This window comes from Cricetulus griseus, chromosome 7, assembly GCF_003668045.3.
Source record: "Cricetulus griseus strain 17A/GY chromosome 7, alternate assembly CriGri-PICRH-1.0, whole genome shotgun sequence".
NCBI classification, from domain to species: Eukaryota; Metazoa; Chordata; class Mammalia; order Rodentia; family Cricetidae; genus Cricetulus; species Cricetulus griseus.
In genome coordinates this window covers 23103029-23124077 of record NC_048600.1, presented here as the reverse complement: position 1 = coordinate 23124077, position 21049 = coordinate 23103029, and the positions used below count along the sequence as shown (strand labels likewise).

At 38.6% G+C, this 21049-nt stretch overlaps 1 protein-coding gene across 8 annotated transcripts in view; it reads right to left on the bottom strand.

The window, feature by feature from the left end:
* The window catches only part of Nbas (NBAS subunit of NRZ tethering complex), a 275006-nt gene that overhangs the window by 117162 nt on the left and 136795 nt on the right, over positions 1–21049 (bottom strand). For 6 of the 8 annotated variants that reach the window (XR_003486979.2, XR_004770656.1, XM_027424647.2 and 3 more), the window contains 5 exons: positions 18859–19016; positions 18047–18133; positions 7596–7763; positions 3104–3217; positions 2718–2805 (listed from right to left, as the gene is read on the bottom strand). Coding sequence is in view for 6 of the 8 variants with exons in the window: in XM_027424647.2 (XP_027280448.1) it covers positions 2718–2805; positions 3104–3217; positions 7596–7763; positions 18047–18133; positions 18859–19016 (615 nt within the window). In the remaining 2 variants the exon portion in view is untranslated. The remainder of the gene's footprint in view (positions 1–2717; positions 2806–3103; positions 3218–7595; positions 7764–18046; positions 18134–18858; positions 19017–21049) is intronic. The other 2 variants (XM_027424649.2, XM_027424651.2) reach the window with 1 other exon arrangement.

The following is a 21049-nucleotide window of genomic DNA, read 5'->3' as shown; positions in this document are numbered from 1 at the left end:
TAATTACATTTAAGCAGGAAGTCCAATTTCACTCAGAAAAAAAACTGTACACTCAAACAGCCGACCCTGATTATTGGGATGTGTTGGTGCGCAGCTGTGTTTGCTGTTGCATACCACTCCCATGCAGCACTCAACAGCAGTTGAATCCATCACCCCTCATCTTCTCTGTAAAAGATGGCAATGGTTTCCATTCATCTGCAAAGGAGACTTCAGAGTCCTCGTAAGCCCTTCCTTTCCTATATGCCTTCTGCCAACACACAAGCCATGGCTGTCAGGAGGAAAATATTCTTCCTTTGGCAACTAGCCATTCTAACACCTCAACAGTATTCCTTCCTTTTCATTGCTCATCTTCAATGAGTGGTCCAGTGCATGGTATTCACTGCCTTCCTGTCCATTCCCTGAGTTCTGCATCACTGTGTCTCAACTGATGTGAGACCATGGGTAGGCTGTGAAATGCAATTGTCTTCCTTTTTCTTTATTTTTTCAACTTTCACTATGGCACTGCACAACGATAGATGATTCTGTCTATGGGCTTCAATAGCATGGATTTTCCTACACCTGTCCCCAAATGATCCTCCCCTCTACCTCTTCTTCCCTGAGTGGTGGGTGAAGGTGTCTATCATTTCTTTACCTTAGTCCCACCTAACAGTTTATCCTGTGGAAAACACCCCCACCATCTTGATGTCAATGGACACTGGTCTATTGACCTTTTCCCTCACCCCACCTTAGAAGGTTTACATGTCCAATGTTCAATCTTGCTGTTGTTCACCTATCCCCACAGAAGCTTCCTTCTAGAACAGTTGTCCAGTTCTGATTCCAGCACTCATCCAGCTAGACTCTTAACCTCAGATGTGTTCCACTAGAACCCCAGGTGTCCAGGGACGGCCCAATGACAAGCCCAGCTAGTATCGAATAACACTTTCCTTCCACATAAGATCACACTCATGAATCTCTTCCACCGGAGCCTGAGGCCTCTCTAAACACACCAGCCATTAAAGTAAACTGATGGGGGGACTAGAAAGGGAGGACAGCATGCCTTATACCACCCTTGGCATCAAAACTTTTCATACTGTCTGAAGAAAATCAATCACAGCAACGTCACATCAAATTAAAAATATATGTACTTTAAAAAGAACTGCTCTATTTTTTAGCAGTGTGTGAGTTTAATTTGCAATGCTAGTCTGCAAACCTTGGAGGCAATTCATTTTTCCAGAGAAGTTAAACATCCAATATCAGATAATCTGTGTCAATCCTCTAGAACACACTCCAGGTGATTCTGTTCCAGAGCTAAATGATCAGAGCAAAGTCACCCTTACTATTGACTTGGAAATCATCAGCCATTAAATCATTCATTCAGCTAAATAATGATTAATTTTGTTCCACTGGTTTCCATAAAAACTTTTCCATCAACTTTATTAAAAAAATGTAAAAGTTCAAATCATCTGGGGAAGTTTAATGTGTGCTAATATCCACATCAGAAGCCATCAAGAATCACATTCCTACCATGATTTTAAATTTAACTAAATGTAGTTTCTATCATTCTTCAGTTCTGCTGGGTTTCTGGCCATTGTCTGATGTTATAAAACTATTACATATAGCTTCTTTCTATATTAGCATTATCCAAAGACACCATGTTAGCTAGTTCAGAACATGCTTCACAAAAGACAAATCCAAATAAGAGAGGTTATTATTAACACCATTCCTAGACTGAATATTCACAGCAAATTAAGGGCACGTACAAAATATCCTTTCTTAGCCCTATAGTGTTTTTCATTCAATAATATTGGATATTAAAAGGAAAATACCAGGATACAGAGATAAAGCCCTGTGCCCTGAAATGTTACTGACCCCTCCAACAACAGCACACAAACATGCATTCGGATCAACTGAGATCCTCTGGCCCAAAAACTGTGGTACCACACCACTCTTCACCACCACAGGACAAACAATCACTTTGCATGTCCCAAGCAGACCACCCTGTAGCTTCTGGAAGGACTGCTAGCAGATGCAGCAATTCGAGGCTGAACTTCAGATTGAACACAACAGACAGAAATGTTTCATGTGGCTTCTCTATCATGTCAGGAAAAAGGGCCCAGAGCACAAACATGGCCGAGTTTGAAGGAGATATGGTGGGTGGGATGAGCCAATGAATGAAAAACTACACACATACACTTAACTACAGTTTCATAATCTAACGAACTCAAATCTAAAGATTCTGAAAGAAAAAGTTTCCAATTTAATATGTAAGCTTAGTATTTTTTAAAATTCTCTAAGTGATTGCTCAGCAAGGCACAGGTCCTATTAGAAGAGCCATGAATCTCTGAATGGGTGGGCTGTTTGGAAAAAATAAAACACTTCAGTAATTTTGAATGGCCTAATGGCATCTATCCCTTTGTTGAAAGTATGTATTGAGTTCTTACTGTTTTCTGGATACACACTTAAAAGTTTGAATATCATACAATTCCTGTCTTTAAGATGCTAACTTTGATGGTGAATGTACACTCTGCTCAGTGTTTATTTCTGGTCTTTGGATGTAGAGCTAGTCCTGATCTACAGAGTTTTCTACTTAGTGACATACTGCTGGTTGGATGTTTTAGAAAAGATAGAAATGTGCAAATTTACTAAAGACAGCTTGTTCGTCTTTTTCCCCCCCACTTCTCTTTTTAGTTTGATGCTTCTTTTGGAGTTTCTAAGCATTTTTAAAAAATAACTTTTACCTTCCGTGGTTGGAAACACTTCTGTTTTAGCCTCTGCCAGCTTCCCAGTTCTCAGCAACACTTCAGCAAAGCTTTCCACAGGAACCTGCTGGTAGATGGCACGGGTCATGTCAGATGACACAAAAGCAAAAGTTTCACTTAGAAAACATGATTACAGGATTTCATGGCTTCTGGTGAGCTGGATAATTATTTCTCACTAATAAACACTGTTTTATTTAACACTTTGGTGATTTTCCATCTTGTAAAATACCATGATCTATATGAAACAAATCCCAGAACCAATGGCTAACATGGTAAGAGCCAAGCCCAAGATGTACTTCAGGAAAATTTTAGTTTTTCCTTGGTCATGGCAGTTAAATCCATCTTCTTAAGCACACTGTCCTTACCTCAGTGACAAAGGGATTAGTGATGACAGACTCATAAAAAGGATGGCATCCTTGTTGTTCTAGGTTGTCATTAGCTACAGCTCCCATTCGATATGCTCCACCAAATTCCTGCCCCTAAGAACAATGTACAGAAAACTGGATTAAAAGAGAGACCAAAGACAGGCAGAAAGGAGAAGAAGGAGGGTGGGAAGTGGGGGTGCTGGCTTCAGGAAAAAGTAATCAGTGTAACTTGCACAATGGAGGCAGAGTGACACAGATGCCCAGTGGAGGACCAAACGACAGCAGCTACAGCCTGTGAGCAACACTTCAACCACCCTGCTGCCTCTTGACCTCCATGGCCATGTTGACATCAGAAGTGCTGAAGAACAGTATTAGAATAACCATTCTCAAAGCCACCCTGTGTTGCTCTACACACAGATTGCCAGTGGGTCTGAGTCAGATGGTGTCCCACGCAGAGTTTTTTACACATTATCACAGGTCTATGGCCCTCCAGGAGGTCTGACTGTTTCTCCAAGCCCGGCTCAGGTCCACATGTTCAAGTCTCATCAAATCACAGCCTGGTCTCTCTGTGCCCCTTTCCCTAGCTGGACTCCTTCGCTATCATTCCCTAATCCAAACATCCTTCAGTTTCTTATCGTCATTCCTGATTAACAAGCACCTACTGCCCTACTACACTCACTATACCTCTAGGCTCTCCTCAAATAGATGTGAAAACTGTTCATCTAGAAAGTTATGAAAAAGATATTCTTACAAAGTTTATAGCAGACTTCCTGGCAGGCCCAGTCCAGGAAACAATGAAGCTGCTAATGTTTATAAAAATGATACATTAATAACAGTGTTGAACAAGTTTAACACATAAACCTTCAAAAATAAAAAAGTAAAAAAGGAAATCCACCAGGTGGAAGAAACAAAACTATGACAATCATAATTCCAGTGTGACACATGGAGAGGGTCTATCCCAAAGGCAAGGCCAGCATCTCAGTAAGTGGCACCTCCTTTACCAACTGTGCATACCTCTGTCCTGACAGTCCCTCTTTCCTGGATAGTCCCCACAGAAACCATCAGGGACTACTTAAACACTTCCCCTGACAGCCACTTCACTTCCTTCACAATTGCTTGTTTTAAATGGCTGGCACCCCCACCTGGAGAGCTAGCTCAGGATCTGGTTTTGCCTCCAACCATGAGCACTGCCTTTGCACCCAGCAGTTACCTGAGCTCATTAAGAAAAGGTGCAGCACACAGACACACTATACAGACTCCAGCGCTTTCCATCTCCTGCAGACAGAGTCCACAGTCACATCACAGTCTGCATGAGGCTTTCAATGCTGACCTCCCCACTAAAAGCCACTCTCGACTCCTATATGTCCTACAAAAATGTAAGCATGTTTCCCACACCAGGGCTTTTGACCTGCCCTAGTGGCTCAATCACATTTCTGTGTGACATGATTCTTTTCTGAAAACTCTAGCTTTCCTGTAACTCAAAATGTTATTATCTCAATAAAGTCATTGTTCAAATTATTTTTTATTCAATTTCACTGATTTTCTTTAGAAGTAACTTTTACAGTACATATTAATTATACAAAGGTTATCTTTATGCATGCAATGTGCCCTCATTACACACACATCTCCAGTAACATTCTTTATAGCTCACTCCCCCATCTTCCTGCTACATGTCCACTTTTTAGTTGAGGTCCTCTCTCAAGCTTTCAACCAGGAGAGAAAAATGTGATAATTATGGTCTTTCTGAGCATGGATTATTTCAATTAATATGATCCTTGCCAGTTCTATCATTTTTTTCTGAAAACATCAGTTTTGTTCTTTATAACAGAGCAAACTTCATTTAGAATATAAACCACATTTTCTCATTTATCTATTTCTCTGTGGACAGGCACCTAGGCTGCGACCATTGTCAATGCAAATGGTGTCACACAAACACAAGCATGCAGATAAAGCTGCAGTCAGCAAACTGATTCTTCTGGATATATATCCTGAAGTGCTGTGACTGGATCATACAGATGCTTTGTCTTTCATTTTAAAAACCTCTGTACCAATTTCCATATTGGCTGTGATTTATATTCCCACAAGCAGGAGTAATGGTTCCTTCTACCCCATATCCCTGCCAGTATTTGTTCTTTGGTGGTAGCCATTATGGTTTGAACTGGATACTAAATGTAGTTTTTGATTTGCATTCATCCAATAAATAAAAATGTTGAACACTTTTTCATGTACTCATTACCTATTTGTACTTCACTAGAAATGTCTACCCAGGGCCTATTTATCACTTTCATTATTATCACTTTATTTAAATGTTAGAGATCCTTATTCCAGATAATAATTCTTGGTAAGACTGCCTATTCGATGAGGATTTTTCCATCTTGTGGGAATTCTTGTCAAAATGCTGAGCCTTTCTTGGCCCTGAAGAAGTTTCCCAGTTTGATATAGTCCTCTTTGTCCATTCTTGCTCTTATCTCCTGACCTTTTTTCCTCTAGTAGCCTCAATGTTTCATTTCTTGAATTAAGGACCCTGAATTGCATAGAGAGATAGAGATCTCGTTTCACTCTTATATGTATAGACATTCAGTTTTCCCAGTATCTCTTGTTGAAGAGGCTAATTTTTTTCCCACTATATCATTTTAGTACCATAATTAAGAGTCAGGTGACCTTAGGGGCATGGCCTTATTTCTAAATTTTCTACCCTAGTCCACTGGGTAGTAGACTGTGTGTCTGTTTGGGGGCCACTAACGTGCTCTTTTTATTATCACATCTCTGCTATATATGTGTATGTGAAGTATTACAATGCCTCCTGAATTTTTCATTAGCTCAAGACTGCTTTGGGTTTTTGAGGTCTTTCTATTGTCATGTGACTTTCAGGATGGTTTTTCCTAGTTTCTGAAGAATGTGACAGGAGGGATCTTTACACTGCTTTTAATAGCATGACATTTAGAAAATATTCTGTGTGTACAGGAACTTGGAAAATTTCCATCTCTGTATTCTGTTTCCTTCATCAATTCTTTGTAGTTTTCATTAGAGAGATCTTTCAGTATACACTTGTGTTGGTTTGTTTTGGGTAGTATTGTGAATAAGACTATCTTCCAGAGTTCTTTCAGGGAGCTGATCATAGAACAGCTGTACAGAAAACCTAATGATTCCTCAATCCTGATTGTGTCTCCTGATACTTTGCTGAGAGACCTTACAAAACCTTTGAGTCTTTTAGTCAATTCTTTGGGAACTTTTAACTGTAGAATCATACCATCTGAAAACAAGGACTGCTGTGGAGTAATCCTCTAATACACCGTGAAGATTTGTTACTTAAATTGGTTTAATAAAATGCTGATTGACCAGTAGCCAGGCTGGAAGTATAAAGGGGGTGACCAAACTAAGAATGATGGGAAGGAGGACAGAGGCAAGAGATGCCAACCAGAGGCAGAAGGAATAGGAAATGAACGTGTCATGCTAATAAGTGTACCACCATATGGCAGAGCTTTACTAAGGAATATAGGTTAACTTAAAATGTAAGAAAGAGCTAGTTAGTAATAAGGCTGGGCCATTGGCGGAGCATTTACAATTAATATAAGCCTCAGAGTAGTTATTTGGGACCAGGTGGTAGGGACAGGAAATGTCTGGTTACAAAGATCAATTTGTCTCTTTCCTTTCTTGTTTGTCTCCTTTTTATTTCCTTATGAATTTGGCTAAGGTATGGAATGCTATATTAAGAACAGCAATAGAGGACAACATTGTCTCACACTGATTTTTTTTGGAAGAGTGCTTTCTATTTTTCCCATTCAAGATAATGTTGACTACATGTCCACCATTTGAAGTTATCCTTATATCCAAGTACCATTTCACTACTACGTAGATATTTCATGTTCTCCACCATTGTAGAGAACAAAATTATGCTGAAGTCTTCCCTCGTTCTATTCCAGGTATTTATAACTATATGTGAGTCAAAGAAAATGACTGCTAAGTATACGTTAAAGGGATGGATAAGTAGATAAATGAGGAATGACTGAATGAAGAGTGACAATTCCATGAGTGTTTGAGATACACTGATGCTACACCCACATTTCTTCATCCTTTACTTTCTTGCACAGTACAAAGAACTGCAGTGTGGCAAGGCAGAGAAAGGGTCTAAAGACATCACCAAAGCAGTCTCAACTGGTCTACTGTAGCCTTATCTGTTACTGCAGGGCAGAAGCAAGAGTCTATAACACTGTCCCCACAAGAGAAGCAACTGAGAACTCAGAATCATGCTCTTCTTTCATCTCCCTGGATTTTAATCATGACATATAAAACAGATATTACTCAGTTTCTTTGCAAGGAATGCATGGAAGAGAATTATTCTATAAAATGGATTGATCATTCCTTACCTGATGTGAGGACCAGACTTCTTAAGATATGTTGACAATCACACATTTATTTTGACAACTGAACAGCAGCACTGATGCACTGTTATAAATAATGAAACTAATTTTTGTAAAGATGCCTTGATTACCTGGAGGGGTCGAAGGTATGCTAAAGACTTCTTCCACCACTGTCCGTCACTGACAGCCTGCAGCATAGCCTTGGTAGTCGTCGTGGTATTGGACAAGACTTTCATGGTGGTTGCAGTGGTCCACTGTAACAGGTCAGCTGAACCACTGCCTGAAGCACTGGCATCATCCTGTGTTGAGTAGAGAAAAAGCAAGTGTAAAATGTCATTAACAAGATGGAGAACAGATAGAGACTGCTGACAACAGTGTCATTAAACACAAAGATAAACTTAAGTCCATCTTTGTCAGTAACTAAACAAATGTGAAGGAAATGCTAATAGTGCATCTTTCCCCACATTGTTTACAAAAGGAAACAGAAGGAACAGAAGTCAGTGCATTAAGTCAACACTCACTTTCCGAAGACCTGCAAAGAAGTGATGAGCTTTATTTTCACCAACCTAATAGTCACACATTTTAAGTGGTTTTTAAATTACAAAGTAAATCATTTAAGTAATCAATGCTTCTATGATCCTGATAAAAATAGAAGACTCTAATAATCTGCATTCCAATATAAAGGAAATTGCTTTTCCTCCAAACAAGTAGATGATCAATATTATTTAAAACATGTCACCTCCTGTCAATCTTGAAGCATTCAACAAATGTTACCTAGCCCTTTAAAGACCAAGACAAATAGAAAAATCATACACATTAACAGTCTTTTAAACAAAAATAGCAAAGACTGCACCTGCTCTTATTCAAAATTATTCTACAAAAGTAAACTTTTAGGTTAATGTCTACTTGCAGGTTTCTCTTAAATATTCTAGTAAGAGTTAAAAACTAAGTCATAGTGCTCTGATTCCAATAACTGTCTTGGCCTTCTTGGTACTAATAGCAGACAGCCTAGTTTTGTCATTTAACTGTGTCATTTCAATCATCAAAGTAATAAAATAATACATCATAAAATCACCCAAAAGTTCTCAGGGCATCCTCTCACAGGGAGCACTCAGACAAGAGTATGCTCTAGATCTACTTGACAGCTGCTTTGGAAGCAGAATTGAGGATGGGTCACTCTTGTTCTTGCCCTGGAACCTGTGCGGACATTACAAGGCAATGGAACTTTGCAGATGATTACAGACAATAAACCAAACTCGCACTTGAGCCCACAAAGCAGAAAACCTGCCATAGCTATGGTCAAAGAGCTTATAAGGGAGAAGCCAGGGATGGAGGTAGGGGGTGTGAAAGATTTGAAATATAAAGAGACTCAACCCTCAGTGTTGCCTTTCAAAAAGGAGGATGAGAGCTATGATCCAAAGAATGACAGTATATTCCAGAAACTGGAGCACAACTGTCAGGTGATGACCAGGAAGGGAATGTGGACCTCAGTCCACAAGCACAAGGAATGAAATTTGGCCAACAACATGAAGATAGAAACAGATTCTCCACTAGAGTCTACAAAATTCCTATTTCATGAGAACCATAAAATAATTAACTGTTTTCTCAAAGCTGTGGATTTGTGGTAATAGCAAAGCGACAGATTGTGTTAGTACACTTAAATGTGCATTTTCTTATTTCTAAAGGTAAACTAGAAGGAAGCATTTAAGCAACATTAACCAAAGCCCAGAATTTGCCTAATCCTCACTGCCTGAGGCTGCTGCTTCTAAAATGCACTGTGTATGTTTCACTACATTTTTTACATTAGAAGATATTTTACATTAGAAGATTTTTTACATTAGAAGAACTCAATGTAATATTACAGATTAAAAATTAACTATGAAAACAGATGCTACATTAGTAAAGAACAAGCCAAGCTATAATGCTTGCACATTATAAGATAACCACACAAAATATAACTTAGGATTAGGTAGTAATAAATACAGCATTTCTCTAGGCTCTGGTTTGGGAAGATACTGTGGCTTCACTGACTAAACTTTCCTGGTGTTGCCAGTTTAAAGCTAAAGAATACACTTCTTAGACTCACTTGTATCTGGTGTTGCATCTATGACCCACTTTCTTCACATTTCACACATATACTGCATGAAATATGGAAGATGAAGCTATTGTGGAGGCTGATGTTTTGCCACTTCTATGATTCTTCTGCTGGCAAAAAATATACAGACACAGGAGTAATATAAATTGTATATACACGACTACTAAACTGTACCAGTGAGCCCTGTTGCCACAGTAAAAGTGGAGGTTAAAGACAATCATGAACTTCCAACCTGCCGTTTCCATCTTGGTGGAGTTGGCATAGCACAGAAATTCATCTCTCAGCTCCATGGGTAGACTGTGTCTCCCCAGAAAATAAAGCTCCCACAAAGGAAGCTCTGAAACACTGTCCTGCAACAAGAGGTAACTATTAGCAGCACCTATAACTTTAGTCCTTAAGTGACTTTCTAAGTCATTAAAAAAAGAAAAGAGTCACCTCTACTCAAAATGGTGAAAATGTTTTCTGGGATCTATCACTGAACCTGACTCATTAAAAATAATAATAATAATAATAATAATAATAATAATAATAATAATAATAATAATAATAATAATAACAACAATAACAACAACAACAACCTGATAACACGATAGCTGGGAAATAAGAAATACTGTCTTCATTCAGCTTTGGAGACTACAGCCTCAATAAAGAGCTAAAGCTAGGCTAAAAAGCCATTTCCAAGTAGTCCAGGCTACAGAGAACACATGGTAAACTACAATGGCCACTGTCAGAGTACCAGGGGGAAATGAGTAGAAACAAACACAGCCTCTGACCTCCAACACCACATCCACCAATCTACAAGGCTGCACGGATGCAGTACACATAGCGCTGCAGCACACGCATGGCACATGGTTGCTTCAAACTGAGAAGTGATAAAAAGGAAAACAGCATGCTGGTTTCTGTCTTGTTTTGTTTTTAAGATTTTTGGTTTTTAATTATGTGTCGTGGAGGAGTATATGCACAGAGTGCAGGTACCCATGGAAGCCAGAGGAGGGTACTGGCCAATTAGGAGCTGGAGTTGCAGGTTGTGAGCTGTTAGTGCTGGGACTGAACTTTGGTTCTCCACAAGGGCAGCCTGTACTTGTAACTGCTCAGTCAACTCTCTAGCACCCCGTGTTGGTTTTAAATGCAAGAGGGTGGGGTGGAGATGAAGAACTATGTACATGTTCTTAACTTCAGAGGGCTGGAGGATAATTAGGGGGAATGCAGACATCACCAGAAACCTAGGGCATTCCATTGGCATTAAACCTCTGTGTGTAAGGGAGGCAGCCAGCTGATCAGCCAACCTTTCGGAGAAGACTAGGCAGAAACCCAAAACTAGCCGCCCATAACAGTGGAAAGAAGGCTTGTTCCTGAACCCTTGCTCTGTGCCAGGACTTTACAAAGTGCTTCACTTATACACATTGCATAAACACTAAAAGAGAACAAACACACCAGTAGTTAGTTGTTTTACTGGCAGCATGACTGGGTCACAACAATAATATCAACACTTAGGAAACAGAAGTAGGAGAGTTCAGAGCTACTCTAAGCTACACAGTAAGTTCATAAGCCAGCCTACTACACAGAGCAAGCTTATTCAGTTAGAAGTTGTACATATTTTGGGTTCCAAGCCTAGAAATATGCAAACAATATTTCTAATACCCTGTGAATTATCATTCCATTTTCTTACTGGTGTCTTAGAATAGAAGTTAATTTGTTTTATATATTTGCTTTAGGATTACTACTGTCAGATCTAATTGAAAAGTCTTTTCCTACTCTAAGGTTCACAAAGAAGTTCTCAGTTTATCTTAACATGTAAGATTGTTATTTTGCTTTATGTAGCATTAATAAAATTACTGCCCTCCTAGCCACTCACAGTAGTATACACTTAATTGATGTATTACTTTCAGAATTTACCAGTATGATTTTTCATTTACTGCAGAGGAAGCTGTTCAAGAGCAAGGACACTGTTCATTCAATTATTACAGGATAGGTGAGAATCTCCACAGTTTACAACCACAGATAATCGTATGAAGTCTGGATGCTCCATGTATATGTTCATGATACATTTTAAAGATGTGTCTAGAATAAACATTATTCAAATAGAATTTCACATCACATTTTAAATTCCTGTTCATCTTGAGAATCTTCTTAATTGAGAGGGTGTATCAGATGATTTGAATGTCATCAACTAATCTAAGTATAGAACTAAAACTATAAGCATGCTAAGAAATACAGCCCTTGGGTAGAATGGGACTTCACGGAGATAAATAAAAGGAAGTGAAAGACATCAAGATATGAAAGTCATAAAACCACTATTTTATTTCATAAAATGAACCTAAATTTTATTTCTGTTTCTATGGATGGATGGGCTAATTAAAACCAAGAATTTAAGATATACAAAATATAAAGACTCTTTCCAAAGATAAATGAAATGGATGTGCTCAGAAATGTATGTGACAAAGGGTTTCCTGTACATATGTCCTCTAGGGAATACTCACAATGAGGAAGGAAGGCCAGCAAGATAGCAATGGTAATTTTCACCTGGCCTGATGATCTGGGCCCAACCCTGAGGACCCATGTGGCAAAAGCAGAGAAATGGAGTCCCACAAGTTGCCCTCTGCCCCATGTATCCATCGTGGCACATGTGTGTGCACTCACAAAATTAATGTAATAAAAAAAATGAAATTAAAATCCCACTGGACCAGAGGTTAGCATGTAAGCCAGACATGTTCACCAAGCTCAAAGTGTGACCACACTATTAATGAGTGAAAACATTCTCAGCATCATGAAGAAGAGGTTAGACAATATACCAGAGGGGGTGGTCTACCACAATCTAAGTGCAACCAGAGTTGTTAATAAGAAAAAAAAAACATTTTATTTCAGCTTCATAACTAGGAATAAAAAAGAGGGGGTTAAAAAATTTATCCCTGAAATAACACTTGTCATATTTATAGTGATACACTGCTAATTCATTTAGACTATGTAATAGCAGAAAGAGTTTAGAACCCAAGCCCAACAATGGCCAGCAAAAACTTTAACAAAAGATCTCATAAATATTAAGCATGCCCCATAGTTCAAAGGTTACTAAGTAGTAATGGCATCTTTCAAATTGTACAACAAAAAACACCATTACAGAAACTGTGACAGGATAACTTTCCACATCAAACGTGGCTCACAGTCTGCTGCTACGATGATTTACTGAGTGGCTTGTCTGGTGTCAGTCAACAAAGACTAATTTCAGAGACACCAGTTGGCTTCGATTATACTGTGCTCATCGTATGTTTGGGCTCCTAAAGGAACATAAACAACTCAGGCAGGCCTTAGCCAGTGACCCGTCTCCAAAATATCCTTAAGTAATACACAACACTTTCCTTCAAGTCACAATTGCAGCAAGTTTCCTCCCAATTTGGAGTCTTAAGACTGCAATCCTCATTACTGCTGACAATGCTCAGAGGTCAGTGTAGACTGTCTAGTGAAATACTGTCTCCCAATAAAACAGTACAAGAACATGCAAACTGCAAGGAAATACTAGCAATGTGTAAGCATGTACAATACAGCTTCAGTAACAAAAAAATCCCATGAGCCAAGAGAGCCCCTTGTACACATTCATGAGCAATGTGGAGGAACAGTCTGTGCATGGTGGAGCAATCAAAGGCACATCCCAGAACGGGAATATTAATGGTAATGGGTCAGAAGGCCTAGGACATCCAGGGTTACTCGGAGACACTGTGTGAAACAAAACAACAGCTTAAAATGTTTCTATCCGAGCAGTGAGACTCATGGGATTTGGAGACAGAAAGAAGGAGGGAAAAGAACTTTATCCCATCTGATCACAGACTGTTGGTTAAATAACTTACTAAAACAAGCGAAATACATAAGATACAAGATGCATCCATGTAACACTTAATAAAAGTTAACAGATGCTACTATTTTATCATAAATGGTTCATATCTCATTTTTTTACTTGTAAGAAATTTCCCTGAAATCTATTAACAGAGAACAAGTGGTTACATGGCATAAAACACAACTAACTAAATTACTTCCCAGTTAATATCTGAATGTGTGGTAAGTTATTTTATAGATTTATCCAATTACATATGGATACTCCCACACTTCTATACTTATAGTGAACTACTTTCTAATGATTCATTGACCAATAAGTATAAGAAGTAGAAACTCTTAGAAAACAGCATGAGTAAATCTTGACAACACTGAGTCAGGCCAGATTTCTTAGATACATCAAAAGCATAACCAATAAAAGAAAATGCTATAAACAGACCTTGAACAACATTAAAAACATCTGTACTTCAAAAGAAATCAGTAAGAAAATGAAAATTCCTGTCACACATGAACAGAAAAATGTTACAGATCACAAATCTGAGATAAATCTAGATAAAATACTTGTATCTAGAATCCAGAATATTAATTGAAGATTTATTTCCAGCTTAGTCACAAGGCAAGAAACAAAGTTGGAAAATAAAATGAGCAAATACATTGATAGCCCTTTCAACATGGCAATTAGCATATGAAAATGTGGTCATAGCTAATAACTGTATAGGATACAATTATCTCCTCAGTATATTGAATGCATATAAAATAGCACACATATAAGATAAAAGTCCAGTGGAGAAACAGACACTTTCATATATTTCTTTGAGAATATAAAAATCTTGGTGTGGCTTGCATATTAATTGGCACACCAAAGCGTTAGGTATTAAAGTTTTGGTCTTAGCACAGGACCAGTGGGCCCTGAGCTAGAACTGACCAGAATGCATCCTCCCTGAGGATGGGTTTTACACAGTTGGTATCATGCAAGCTTCCAACAGTCCAACCTAGTTATGACACCAATGAACTACAACAAAGATCAGTAAGGCACAACCCAAAGAGTACAGCAGTGGCAAGCATACCTCAGTAGTAATCAACAGCTTTCTACTTGAACTTAAGATCCACTCAATAAGGGGAAACCAATACCTGGTACTAGAAATCTAACCAACTGCCCAGAGATAGTAAAGTCATGGAACTTGGAGGAGAACCTACAACTACCACTTCACTAAACCAGTGTAATCCTAAACTACATTCTAATAAATATTTGTCCTTCTACTGTCAGTTAAGTGTAGTCTTCTTCTTCCATCAAGGGAAGAGAGGCTTCTTGCAACAGAGAGAAATCATTACATAAAACCACAACCAATCCACATGCAGTCTAATGTCCAGTCCCAATGGATACATCTACAAAATATTCCCATACCTAAGGCTCAAGGAACATTGAAGAAGAATGGGCAGAAAGATTGCAAGATTCAAAGGATCAAAGAGTTCACTGTGAGATTATGTCTCCTAGTGATGTCAGGAGCAACAACCACCAACATGGCTGCCTAAAAATTAGCCAAACAAGGACAACACTAATGGACGTGCTAAAGTGGACAAAGAAAAGACCACAAGGGCCCTGCACATATGAATGCTGAGAGTAGAAAAAATAGTCTTCCCAGAGAAAGGCAAACCAACTGGTTATCCAATACCAAATTCTCAGCCCCCAACCCACACATTAAGTAATATTATACTGACTGACCAGACTGTATTTAGGAATACATGTGAATATTTATATGCATATAACAACACTAATTGATGAAAATAGAGGCTGTGAATTTGAAAGAGAACAAGGAGGGGTAAATGAAAGAAAAGGAAGTGGGAAATAATGTATAATTATATGATAATCTTGAAAAAAGGTTTGGTCTTGTACTGTTCAGACAAGAGATCCTGAGACACAACTATACCACAGGGCTTTGCCTTCCCCCATGGACTGATCCAATGACATACTCATAATTTAATGGCATAACTGGAGCTGGTGGGAACATCCAGAGATGTGACCTCCTAAAAGGAAGCATATCAGGAAGGGAGTGTTCATGGTGGCTGCAGCCTCATGCAGGTCTCTTCCTTGGTCTGTCCCTAGCTTCTCTGTGCCATGTGAGCCACTTTCCCCCACCACAAATCTCTCCAGTGTGTGCCACCTCACAGGCATCATCCCAGAAGCAACAAAACCAAGTGCCAGAAGCCTGAAACTTGTGAGAATATGTGTCAGTGCTTTTCTTTTCAGTTGTTTTTAATCAGTTATTTTATCAAAACTATGACAACCTCAGACACTTTGGATAGCAGGTGAGCAGCATATTGAGATATCAAGAGCACAACACATAGCAGTTCTATTCCAGGGCATCTATGTGAGAAATAAAAACACTTCCATACAAACCCTTGAATATCAATGTTCACAGAAGCTGCATTCATAGTAACTAAGAAGTGGGAACCATCCAAGGGCCCATCACTCCACCAATGGAAAAAGAAAGTACTTGCAATGATATTGAAACTAACTGCCACTGTGCTTGCTTTATTTAAGTATTTCTAAACAGTCCTTCTATAAATTGAAAGTAGCAATATGTTAAGAACATGCTTGTTCTCTAAACATTAAACAGTTGAACCATATAAATTATAGCATCAAATGCTCATAAACAATTTTTCCCACAGTGAAACAATTTTTTAATGGGAACCCTGTATACAACCCATTTCTCTTTAATTAGATTTATGTGAAGAAAACCCCACCAGCTAAGTGATACTAGCTAAGCAAAATGTTAATGTATTCAAAATGGTATAAGACTGTTTGATCTAAAAAGCCTAATAACCAACATTAACATGAACTGGAAATCTGTAATCTTGTAATTATTTACAGGGTTTGCATTTTGTTCTATTATAAACAATTTTTGCACACAGGAACAAATTCAGCATCTAATACATACAGTATCCAGTCTATTCACGTGGATGCTACTGTGTAACACTATTGTTATTTTTTTCTGAATATATAATAAAAATAATTTTCACAATGAAGTAATGGAAGTATTAAGTATGAGGCAGGTTAAATATGAAATCAGCCTTCATTTATGAGTTATAATTTACTATGGTTATTACCTCTACAGTTAATGTATAATGCATGGCAGCTTATAGCTAAATACTACTACATTATACTCTGATAATAGTAGCTATAATATTCTAAAATGTGCTTCACTCATCAACGCTATTGAGGGTTTGGATTAGCACTTCATGAAATCTAGATCTATTACAAGTGGCTAAAAGAGGAAAGAGGAAGACAGAAAAGCTTTTAAGAAAAAATAATCACTTTGGAAAGATGCCTTTCCTGTCTGAGTGGACACGGAGGACTGCTGTGGCTGGCTTCATTGCTGACAAGAGTCTAAGTATGTACACACTTGTGGCAACACAGCATGGATTAATCCAAAGAAGTCACCGTGGGGCAAGACTGGCACTTTGTAATTCATTGTAATGCCAGAAACCAAGAAACTCAAAAGTCACAAAAGAGTTTGCATAGACTGTTTTAAAGGAGGATGGGGATTCAGAACAAGCCCATGGAGTTGAGCTCAGCAGAAAGATGGTCTGATTCTATAGTAAACATAAAAACAATAACCCTCTTGTACTGACCAAACCATTGCAAGACCTGAGTAGCCACCACAAGTCAGGGAGAGGAACTAGGCTAGAAATACATTACATTCTTTATTTATCTCCTCATTTCTGTTAGTCATGAACTAATAATCATTAATCAGCAGATATCGCCAATGGTATCCACTGACAAGCCACACCATGAAGGAAGTGTAAAGATAAATAACATTATCTTCATTGACCAAACACAATACCACATCTACTGCAAAGTGACACAACAGAAAAATGTGAGAATACTTAGGGAACACAAGAGAAGTTGTGCAGTAAAGTATTAGAAAGAAAATATTTCAGAAGAAAGGGCTCAAATTCAGAACACATACAAGAAGGGTAGGAAGGACAGAGAGGTGTGAAACAACCTACTCAGAGAATGAAGATGGGTGTGCCATGACTCACACAGTTTGAAAAGCACCAACAAGAGATGGCACTGCAGAGACCATCAGAGTAGATGTGACCATCAGCATAGATGTGCCAAGACAAGTCAGATCTGTAGATGGTGGAGAATCCAGAGAGCCAAGTCTTCATTAGTCAACAGAGTCAAGTCTTCAAGTAGACCTGTGAGATGACTCCCACTACACACAAGGTTAGTGACCATTGGCTCCTATTAGAGCTGCTTCAACACTGGAGAAAAAACAGAACTTCTAAGAATGGGAAGCTGGATGATTACTGTACGAGGATGAGTATCTAGGAATAATTAGGGCTATGAAGATCTCTGAGAGCAGGCAGCAGGACAGAAGCTGAACAGGGAGAGCTGTGTGAAATTGTTCACAAGCTATTTCTTCATCTGCATAGAGGGGTTTGGTAGCTTTATTTGTTACGTTGTGAGCAGGAAACTTTTGAGTAGTTTTCCATGTGAATGTTGTATTTTACACAAAACAAAACTGAGAAATCGTCTCTACACACACACACACACACACATACACACACACCTGTCCATTCGTGGCACTGGATAATTGATCCCAATTCATTTCACCCACAATATCTTTCAAACTCATTTCTTCCACACTTCTAACATACCTCTTGTAGAACTTTACCAATTAAGGGTGAGACACTGATATTTTCTCCTTCAGGATGGATCTGGAAATTCACTCTTTGATAAAGAATCTGAAATAAGAAAGGTTGTGTTTTTGTTTTAATTTCCTTCTTTTCATGTTGTAGACTTGAAATTTAAGAAGCATTGGGTTCTTCCTCTAAGGAGGGGGAGCTATTTAATAATGAAGTTTGGGGCAACAAACTGTTGCCCAAACAAACAAAACAAATCAGGAGTTTGGGAACAGTTTCACAAGGAAGTGACAGTATCAGGAGTGGAAACTGTCTCTGAGAAACCTGCCACAATGGATGTCCCTGGCATTAAATGTAAGGCTCACAGTACCATCCCTCTGTCAGCTCTGTTACTCATCCAGCAGTTTCTCCTCCTAGGTTGGCATATTTGTAGGGAGTTTAGCATCTTTCCAAGGCCAATTCCCACTCATGATTTCTCAAGGACACCAAAGGAATACATGATAACACTTGTTTTAACTAACATAGTTTCAGATATGGTTCACATGATCATTTCCCATCTACTTATTACATTTCCTTCATTTTTCAATCATTTATTTCCTCAAATGCTTGTAGTTTTTACAAAATCTCTTACACCCATTCTTCCTTACTATAACAAAGTCAACAACACTTTAATATCCACAGGTTTTCAAATTACTCTTTGGTTGGCAAGATTCTTTTAGAACATTCATATGCTACAAAAACAAACAAAAATTGACCCCCATGTCTCAGATACATACACTCAACAAAATGAACTTGACATAGGATTTATCGTGTTTGTGATCACTTACCTCTGTTTGAAGAGAGCTGCTAGCTGCCAAAAGAGGTTCAATGCTGCTGGGGGGACAATGAGTCAAAGCGAAAGCCATGAGCTCCTGACGAGTGGCCAGGTCCCGGTAACCTTCTGATTGGCCCAACTGGCTACAAACAGCCCAACTTTTCGGATATCCTGAAAAGTTAGCAAAGAGGAAAAAAAGAAGAAAAAGTGATTTGCAGGAAGGAAGAGTAATATGAGCAAAGGTAATAAGGGGTGTAAGGGAGTCCTAACTAGGTCTTATGGTACCAAGGCAAAACAGCAGACATTAACAACACAATGTGAACAAGGCATGAATATCTAAGATAGAAAAAAGAAAGATTTGACTGACTCATTATCCACAAAATTCAGGGCTACTCCAGACAAGTGTTTTTGACAGAACCCTTTAAATTTCAGAATTGATATTATGAAAGCAAATGATTCACTGAGCTTGTTCAGTAAAATCGTGGATTCTGAACTCAAAATACTAAGAGTTTCACACTGACCAACCACCCAGCACACATGTAAACTGGAAAAAGCTCCAATACCACACCTTCCTTTACGACCACAAAGAGACAATAATAACCCCTTTTCTCTGGGGTTGTTGAAAGTACTAAATAACATTTGTACTTGAAAGTACAACAGAAATTGCAAAATGCTATAAAAAGAATTAAAGTAGGTACTAACACAGAAACACCCACTTCATAGAAGACAGGCATCTAAGGTCAGGGACAAATGGAGCTAGCCCAAGCCCCAGCAGATATTTTTCTACAATAATGTTACACTATGAATTCTTCAAAAACACTTATTCTCATTTGAATGTGGTCCAGGCTGACTGAAGATTTCGCTCTAGGATTAAATGCATCCATCCAGGATCATGTCTCTAAATATGTAGTATACCAAAAATTAATTCAGGTTTAATTCTATGAAATAAAATTAATAAAGAGTTCTAAAAATAATTTTGGATACCATAATGTTTGTATAGAAAAAATGACTCTGAAATTCGTGTGGCAACATCACAATTACCTGTAAAGAATTCAGGTTTTCATGGAATGTCTTTTTGTATTGGGGTTTGTTTGTTTGTTTGTTTTTTGAGGCAAGGTCTACCTGTGTAGCACTGAATGTCCTGGAATTCACTCTGTAGACCAGGCTGACCTCAAACTCACAGAGATTCACCTGACTCTCCCTCCCAAGTACTGGGATTAAAGGTGTGTGTCACCACTGCCCAGTATGGAAAATCCTTTCTAATGATAAGGTTAGGAAGTTCTGTATTGACTTCTGGAGTGTAAAACCATTTGTAGATTTCTTCCAAAGGTTATGTCCTTGACCTGAACAATAGCCAGGTTCCTGTTCCAGGCCATACCTCAGTCTGGCCCTCACAGCTCAGCTTTGCAAACTCTTGAAGGCTTAAGCATGATCCACATCCTTGACACCACATCAAATATTTCTATTAAGGTCCTTTGGGTCCCAACCTCCAGGCCTCTCAAGATTCAGATAGGAAGCTGATAGCAAGCTCAGGACTTAGAAGGATCTGAGGGAGAAATGAATTCTCCACTAGGTGATTTTTCTGCTCTAGTAATCCTGTCCTACTTCTGATTCCTCCTAGCTTCTTCTTCTAGCTTCTCTTTCTCTAGTCTCTTAAAATTTCCCTTCCCCTGGAGGCTTAAAGCAAGGGAAGGAGTTACAGGAATAGCTTTCATTGGTCTGAAACACATTCCTAGGATAAGTGATAAGAACAGAGCCATTGCCATGGTAACATAAGGCTCAAAGACCATAGGAGCAAAATAAAGATGGGGTGTGGGGTGTTTACACAATGCCCAATGACAACTTTAAGACACAGATCCATTGTGAGTAGACTGGCAAGTGAAGAATTGGCATGCTTTTCTTAGTAACCTTGGTTGTACATCTGTGGCTCTGACCTTGTATATTAGCTGTAAGGTTTCAAATTCATGATCTATTTACAAAAGGCCTTTAGTTTAGTTTGAACTTCTCTGAGGTGAAAGTGAGCTAATTTTATGCAGTTAGTCTGAGCAAAAGAACAAGGAAGGCTGTTAAGTGCCCACAATCCTTATGGGACAAATAGATCCAGTTATGAAGCATGTCCCAGTATATATTCTATAAATCAAAACTACATAGCTAAATGAAAAGTTATCTTCTGAACACCCACAGATATATGTGCCTAGCTGGGG